The following is an 8763-nucleotide window of genomic DNA, read 5'->3' as shown; positions in this document are numbered from 1 at the left end:
CTAATATAAACGTATATGGAGAGGTTTTGAAGAATAAATCGGATATCCCAGGGGAGGATCTGCCGCTTGTATAGTAAGGTTTCTTAAAAGTAGTGGATGAGCTTGTATACTATAACGTTCCTCATCATCGTTTGTGGCATAAAGCAATTCCCATGAAAGATTGGCCCACTGACCTCTAACAGCTTCAGCATTTAACTTCCCAACTTGGATCAATAATTCTTGAAGGGTAAGTACTCTTCCAGTGTAAACTCCCTTTAAAGTATAAAAGGGCAGGGGAGGAGGAGATAAAGAAAAGAGATTACATTCAGGCTTTCTATTTTATTTAAAAATTTAGAGAAAAATCTCATTGCATTTAGGCAAACTTTCTACCAATATCAAAACTCAGATTCAGAATCAAGAACCACCTCTAAAGTTATGATTACACATGCCTTAACTATAATTAATATATCAGCAACTAGAATGTTATGTCATCTATCACTTAGTTCAAATACTTTATAACTGATTTCCATTCTTTAAGATTAATGTGTAAAAATGTTTAAAAACATTTTTAACCTTACCATACTAGGATCATACCCCAGAGAAAACAGGTATGGCTTTTCTTGTAAAATTGCTTCCTTCCACTTTTCATCAGATACCGAACCAATGTACCAGTCACTTTCATATTCTTCAAGGAAGCTGGTCAGTTCTTTAAAGTCTTCTATTGGGCCTAAACTTGCTTTATCAATCATTAGTTTCAGAGTATACCTACGAAATGGATAACCAAAGAATTTTAGAATATTTTCTATCGACTTCATAGATGAAACAGATTTTGTCAATAAATGGTTTTAAGACATTGAACTGAAATTACACATAATTCAGATAAAATGTTGAGGGTGAAATGATACGGTTAAAGTGAAAAAATCCAGTGAACCATATGAAAAATAGGTTCTCCATATAAACAAATGTACTCCTGATATAATACATACTAAGCATTTCTTTTCATTTTTAAGAAAATAATGTAAAAAAAATTAGAAATGAAGGACTTTCTTCTTCTAGGTGATTAAAAAAAAAATCAACATTTTCCTGCCAATGTAACAACTTATATATAATCAAAATTAGTTACCTGAATGCTTTCAGTGCTAGTTGGAACAGTTCCGGTTTTTCTGTGAGCCAATCCAAGGCAACAGACCAAGGCAAAACACCACTGTAAACACTCAGTATAAGACCAGGACTAGGAATCATATTGTCTATTCCAAATAGACTAAAATAACAAGTCATTACAGTATGAACATAAAAGTCTTTTAAAACTTTGTCCTTTGCAACTTCTTCCAGTACATTTGAGGCCTTTTCTTCTGAATGAAAACATTCCAGTTGCCTTACAACAAATTGGTACCAGTCTTCTGGAAATAATGAGCTCATCTCCTTCATTTTGGAATTAGGTATACAGGCAGACCTCCACTCCTTGGGTAAGCTTAATAAGTGAGAATGTGAACAACTAAACTGCATGAGAGGGATATATGCTATGTCTTCTTGTTTTCCTTTGTCAATAGCAGGGTATCCTAGTATAACTGCTTTGTAGAGATTGTTTTCAGGAACTGTGCCTGTAGAATGATCACCAACCCTTTGTGATTCTACTATTGATCCTGGAATAGGGAAATTTGTACCTGGAAAATCTTTCAGCTGATCTTTTTCTTCTTTTTCTTTTTTGATAGTTGGTTCATCATCAAAAATATCATCATCAGACCAGTCATCAAAAGTTTCTGAATTTAAACTATCTGAGTCTTCTAGGGATTTGGAATATGGTGAAGTGTTCAAAGCAGGCAAGATTAGTAGAGGTGCTTGCCCTTTATTTTCAGTTTTGTGAACATTCTCCTCCATGCTAGGCCTTTTGGAGCAATAATGAATAAGTATCCACACAAGTACTTTAACAAGGTCACCTTTAAATTCCATTAAGTTTTCATGAGAATCGATTATGCCAGATAGAACACTCCTGGCATCAGAATATAGTTTCACAGGCAAAACAGTACAGGGTGTCAAGACATTTCCAAAGTGTTCATTAAGGGAACAAACTTTTGTGTATTCTTCTTGTTCAAAAGCACTTTCAAAAACTTCATCAACTCTGCGAGCTTCTGCAGTATGACAGGATGTTTCTTGCAATTCTAACCCCTAAAAAGGAAATAAAAAGTACTTGAGTTTATGATCATTGGTTACAGAGAATACAGTAACTAGTCCTATAAATGCCCATAGATTCTCATCATAAAAATATGGAAAATGACAAAAAAATTTCTTTAACTCAAGAACTACATCCTAACTTAAACTTAGTGGCACTTAACACATTTGATGTTGGATAAAGAGATTAAAAATAATGATACTACTATTTTAAAAGATATTATAAAGATTTCACTAGAAATTGGGCAAACAAACTTATTAAGTATGAACATAATTTTAAAAGACTATATCTATAGTCAAGGCTGAAGCATACATTAAAAACTTTTAAAATTTTTTGCAAGAAAAAAAGCAAAATTGGAATTACACACTATGTACAGTAGTTTTGTATCCTTTCTACCCTACTTCATATGAGACTAATAACATTATTCTATTGTATGGATGTGCCAGAATTTATCATTCTCCTGTTCCAGTATTTTTATGACAACATAATAATACAGATTTATTTATTTGATTACTGTCTGTGTCCTCCAATTACAATATAAACTCAATAAAGCAGCTTTCTTTAGCTTACTATGATATCCCCAGTACCTAAACCAGTACCTGTTACATAGTGGGTATGCACAAAATATATGTTGAATAAAGGAATATTATAAATAGGTTATTATGTGAATTTTAAACACATTTTGAGTACTTCCTTAAAAGGAATAACTTGAAGAGGATGTACCAAGCTACTGTTTATTATTATTATTATTATTATTGCTTATTTATTTATATATTTTTAAGAAAACTATCTGAGCCCTCAAAACCTGTTTTTAAGTCATGTTTCTACCAGCTACAGGCAAATACCTTGAGTAGGTCATCTAAGACCCTGTGAGATTCCTTTTCTTTCTCTTTCAAAGAAAAATAATCCTAGCACATAGGGTTGGGAAGATTAGATTAAGTAAATCTTGTGAACTTTAAAGTGTTATGTAAATCTTAATAGACGGTGTAGCCTAACCCAGCTTGTCTTAAAAAAAAAGAAAGAAAAAAGACTGCCACCAAAAAAATATATTTTTAAACCACGTATGTCACAGAGCACAAAAGACCTATACTTGTTAGACTGGATGTGGCATATAGAAACAAAAAAGGAGTCAAATATGACTCCAGTATTCTTGGAGGATAGAGTTGTCACCAAGAACTATTAGGCTCTGGGCCACTCTGATATTAAGAGGTCAAAGAAAAGAGAAGGAACCATAAAAGTAGGCTGACAAGGAGCAACCTATGAAACAAGTGAAGAGAAGAGATCAACTCTGTCAAATGCTGCTTATAAGTAGGTCTGAGAGTCGATCCTTGGCTTTAGCAATGTGGCAGTCATGGTGACCTTAACAAGAGCACTTTTGGTGGAGTAACGAGTAAAAAACCTAGAGTAAATTGAAAATAGAATGGGAGAAATGAAATTGGAGATATGATAATAAACATCTCTAGTAAGGCATTTTGCTCTTCAAGTAAGGAGAGAAATAAGGTATAGCAGGTAGGAGCAGTGGGGTCAGAGACAGTTTTTATTAAGTTGAGACTGTTTATTTCATATAGTAGTTAAAAAATATTACTGATTCAGGCTGGGCATGGTGGCTCATGCCTGAATTCTAGCACTTTTGGAGGCCAAGGCAGGAGGATTGTTTGAACCCAGAAGTATGAAGCTGCTGTGAGCTATGATATTTCGCCACTGAACTTTACCCTGGGCAACAAAGCAAGACCTTGACTCAAAAAAAATAAAATAAAATAAATTACTGATTCACACTTTTGAGATCTCAGCTAGACAGGGATAAAATGAATAGGACTGGAAGAAAAGGAAGAAGATATATTTTGTTACTGTGCTCTATTATATAATCAACATTAGTCTACCTATCAATATGTGCTTTTTGAACTATACTTTTAAAAGATGTTTTCACAGGTAATTAAAAACATACTCTTCTTTCAAATTGAGCTATTAAGTGTTTGAGTGTACATAAAGGTTAAAATTTCACATATGTACTATAAAAATACTAGAGAAGTTTCAAATGCAGGCTGACCTTAATGTTAATACAGCAGTAAGTATAACCACATTCTAGAATCATTATCCATATTAAACGATCCTGAAAACGGCCCAAGTAATGAGACCCAGGTGAGAGAAGACCTACAACAAATTAAGAAATAAAAAGAAGAAAACCATTTTTCAAGCTTCTTTTATTTTGCCATGTGAATCTTCAAAACTGGTAACACATCTAGAACTGATTCATGATTCCTTCTACCCCTCATTTGGTCAAGAACAGAAATAACTATTCATTGTGTAGCAGGAGGCATTAAATTCAGCATTTTACAAGGCAGTTTGGAAGAGACGTCTACAGGCGATAATACATAAAAACTGAAGGGTATATTTTCCAGAAAAACAACAAATTAGAAACTGTTATATAAAATCTTAAATACATGTTAAGCATATTAGGAAAAGTATAAAACATAGAAAAGCCAATTTCACATTAATGATGTTAAACATTTTGGATATTTTTATATACATGCATATAAATATATAAAAGTGTTTTATGGTTTTGAAAATTTAAAAAAATGCTACCACACTGTACAGATACTTTTAAAGCTTAGTTTTTCCTCTCAATACTGTAGTCTTTCTGCCTACACCATGCCCATATTTACTGCAAACAGCTAAAGTTCACTCATTATAACTGCTGTCAAGAATTCACTATATAAATATAGTTGAATTTGAGTATTCATTTCCTGGTTGATAAACATTTCAGATGTTTCTAATTTTTCACTATTATAAATAATGCTGCATAAATTATCTTTTTGCAAGCCTGTTTGTACAACATGTGGTACAGAAAAGAGTTAACATAGCAGGACTGACTGCTATTCTTCAAAAGGCCTGCTTACAAGATTGGCCCTTGGCTGGCATCTGGGAACCACCCTACCTGCCAAGAGTCTCTCATCATATCTGTTTATGCAAACAATACAGTATATTCTGAACACGTGCTTTCCTTTTGGGAGTCCAGCATATTGGCATGTGATAGGCAGAGGGTGCCTACACGACCAGCCCACAATAAAATCCCTGGGCATTGAGTCTCAAATGTGCTTCTCTGACAGTCAACATATAACACATATCACAACTTGTTGCTGGGGAATTAAGTACATTCTGTGTAACTCCACCTGGAAGCTTGACCTGGTCTCCTCTACCCCATGTGACTTTTCTCTTTCCTGATTTTGTTCTGTATCCTTTTGCTGTAATAAATCTTAACCCTGAGTTCTCCTAGTGAATAATCAAATCTGGGATTGGTCTTGAGGACCCCCAAAGCACATGTACTAGAGTTTCTCTAGAATTGGAATCACTGGATCATGGAATCTAAAATTGAAATTCCTGAGCCATGGAATATGTATATCTTTACTACAGACTATCTACTTCTTTAAGGTGGTTGTATGACTTTATATTCCCTTCTACTAGAGTTTGAAAGTTCTTGTTCCCCATGCCCTAGCAAAACTTAATAGTGTCAAACTTGTACATTTTTGCCAATTGGATGTGAGTGAAATGTTATCTCCTTGCTTTTTTTCCCACCAGAAAATACTTTATAACACACTTCCTGGTTGAGTGTAATCGATTTGATAATATATAATTTTTACCTTATTACTATTTCTGATATGAGTTTAACCCCACAGGCATTTTAAAAAGTAGGACAGCATTATATGATGAAAATTAATTAGAACTGGATAAAATTATTAAAAGTGTAGAATATTTCCTTCAAGAAATAAAAATGGTTACTCATGAAAAATTTATACTATAAAAATAATTTTTTTCCCTAAATTATCTCACATAATAGATAAGTAGAAAGGTTCAATCCAAGTAAGGATTTTATTAAAATTCTAACCTTAAATTGCTACTCTGCCTAGAATCAATTTGCCAGGAAGTCATCTACCACTTCTTTTTTTGTTTTTGTTTTTTGAGACAGAGTCTTGCTCTGTTGCCCAGGCTAGAGTGCCGTGGTGTCAGCCTAGCTCACAGCAACCTCAAACTCCTGGGCTCAGGCAATCCTACTGCCTCAGCCTCCCGAGTAGCTGGGACTACAGGCATGCGCCACCATGCCCGGCTAATTTTTTCATATTTTTAGTTGTCCAGCCAATTTCTTTCTATTTTTAGTAGAGACGGGGTCTCATTCTTTCTCAGGCTGATCTTGAACTCCTGACCTTGAGTGATCCTCCCACCTGGGCCTCCCAGAGTGCTAGGATTACAGGCGTAAGCGACCGCGCCCAGCTCATCTACCACTTCTAAAACAAGTTTTAATGGCTAAAACATATGGTAGGAGATGACACACTATTGTCATCAGCTTGTACCTTATCTAAAATCAACCTAGAGAAGTATATTACTGTTGAAATTTACCATTACTATGCAATAAAAGCATTAAAACTCATAAAATTAGTTCATTCCCATCAAAAATCTATTTTCTTGCTAATATTTGCATAGTACTTCACTTTGGGATCTTTGACTAAAGTTTTTATGTTATCTTGCACAGTAACCTTGTCTGACTGCTTAAATCTCTATACAATAACTAGTGAGGTAGCAACAAAACTTTCAAACACTCTTCAGTCTGATATTATTAGATGCATAAAGAGTAAAAGCTAGCTTTCACTCTTTATGGATCTAAACTGTTACATCTACTTGACATGAACTCATTATAAATTCATGAAAATCTTGGGGAAAGGTGTTTTCATGTTTCAATGGAACTATAATCTGAATTTATTCAAGAAAATGCATTTAAACATCATCAAATCACCTTAATGAAATTTTCCTTTAGTATTTTTATAACTTTGTTTACCTCAAAAAAAGGAGCAGGAAATATACTTCTATTTCACATTTAGTGTTTCTGCCTACACATCAAAGTGTTATGGTTGTTATGCTGTTTTATGGTTGGTTCAAAAGATTGTTTTTCTGTGTGTTCCTTTTTCTTTTTCACTTTAAATACATTAGTGAGGATTTCACAAGCACAACCCATTTACTTACCTAAACTTCCAGCTGCCATTGCAGTTTGCAGTGCAGCAGTCAACCTGGGGACCATCTGATAGTAGTACACTGTATCTGCACATACACAGGCTGTAGTGCCCACTGCTCCTGGCCAACTCTGAATAGGTCGGGGAAACCCCACCAAGAACACAGGTAGGGTGAAGAGGGGTAGTAACGGAGAAGAGAGTAGTGTAGAAAAAACTATGAAGATCAACACAAATGGAGAAAAGACAATGTTGAGTATGCATAAAGTGGTAGTTGTTTTTCGACGTTGTTTTTTCTCTGTCCATGATGCCAAAAGTAAAGTCACAGCAAACTGCAATTTAGAGATGAACTGAATCAAACGATCACGTATGATACCAACCTGCAAAGATATAAAAATGAATTTTATTTTTTCTTAAAGACTTCACAAATTCTCAAGATCACATAAGAAAAACTATATAATAATTTCATTATTATTCTAATATTTTCAAAGAAAAAGCCCTTATATTCTTTGGTATAATTTTCTACAATGTCACAATTAATAAATAAGACCAAATTTTAAAGTTTGGGCTTTCGTGAAAAGAAAATAAAGAGACACCAAGGAAAACTGACAGTGTACCTTAAGGCTGAACTGTATGACAATAGATTAGATAATGCAGAAGAAACAGACAAGTTCCTAGAAAGACACATATTACTGAAACCGGCTCAAGAAGAAATAAAACATCTGAATAGACCTATAACAAGAGACAGAATTAATAATTTAAAAACTACCCACAAAGAAAAGCTGAGATTCAGATGGCTTCAGTACTGCAAAATACTGCATACTATCAATATAAAACATTTAAGATAAATATTGAATACTACAAAACATTTAAGAATAATCAATACCAATCCTTTACCAACTCTTCCAGAAAAGAGAAGAGTATGGAATACTTTCTAACACATTTTATGCGACTGGAGCTACCCTGATACCTAAACCGGACAATGACATCACAAGAAAAGAAAACTACAGATACTGATACACATACACACACACACACACATTTTATGAATATAGATGACAGACAAAATACTAGCCAACCAAATTCTGCAACACATAAAAAGGATTATACACCATGACCAAGTGGGATTTATTCCAGGAAAGCAAGGTTGTTTTAATAACCAAAAGTCAATTAACCTATTATGCCATGTTAATACACTAAAGGATTAAAACTACATGATTATTTTAATAGACACAGAAAAAGCATTTGACAAAATCCAACACCCTTCATGATAAAAACACTTAACTGAGTAATAAAGGAAACTTCCTCAACCTGATAAAAGCATATACAAAAAATCCTTAGCTGATACTATATTTAATGGTAAAAAGACAGACATCATACTAAATAGAGAAAGACTGAATGCTTTACTCATAAGATATCCACTCTTGGCTGGGCGCGGTGGCTCATGCCTATAGTCCTAGCACTCTGGGAGGCCGAGGCAGGCGGATTGTTCGAGCTCAGGAGTTCGAAACCAGCCTAAGCAAGAGCGAGACCCCGTCTCTACTAAAAATAGAAAGAAATTGGCTGGACAACTAAAAACATATAGAAAAAATTAGCCGGGCATGGTGGCACATGCCT

At 34.2% G+C, this 8763-nt stretch overlaps 1 protein-coding gene across 1 annotated transcript in view; it reads right to left on the bottom strand.

Moving 5' to 3' along the window:
• PCNXL4 (pecanex-like 4 (Drosophila)) overlaps nucleotides 1-8763 on the bottom strand; it is a 20167-nt gene continuing 11404 nt past the window's right edge. Inside the window, exons 6-10 of the mRNA XM_012656241.1 lie at nucleotides 7163-7526; nucleotides 4197-4300; nucleotides 1103-2145; nucleotides 558-744; nucleotides 1-252 (exon numbers count right to left, since the gene is read on the bottom strand). Of these exons, the coding sequence (XP_012511695.1) occupies nucleotides 1-252; nucleotides 558-744; nucleotides 1103-2145; nucleotides 4197-4300; nucleotides 7163-7526 (1950 nt within the window). The remainder of the gene's footprint in view (nucleotides 253-557; nucleotides 745-1102; nucleotides 2146-4196; nucleotides 4301-7162; nucleotides 7527-8763) is intronic.

This window comes from Propithecus coquereli, unplaced genomic scaffold (assembly GCF_000956105.1).
Source record: "Propithecus coquereli isolate 6110/MARCELLA unplaced genomic scaffold, Pcoq_1.0 Scaffold5, whole genome shotgun sequence".
NCBI lineage: Eukaryota > Metazoa > Chordata > Mammalia > Primates > Indriidae > Propithecus > Propithecus coquereli.
The sequence above is the reverse complement of the archived record's forward strand: the minus strand, read 5'-3'. Positions and strand labels throughout refer to the sequence as shown.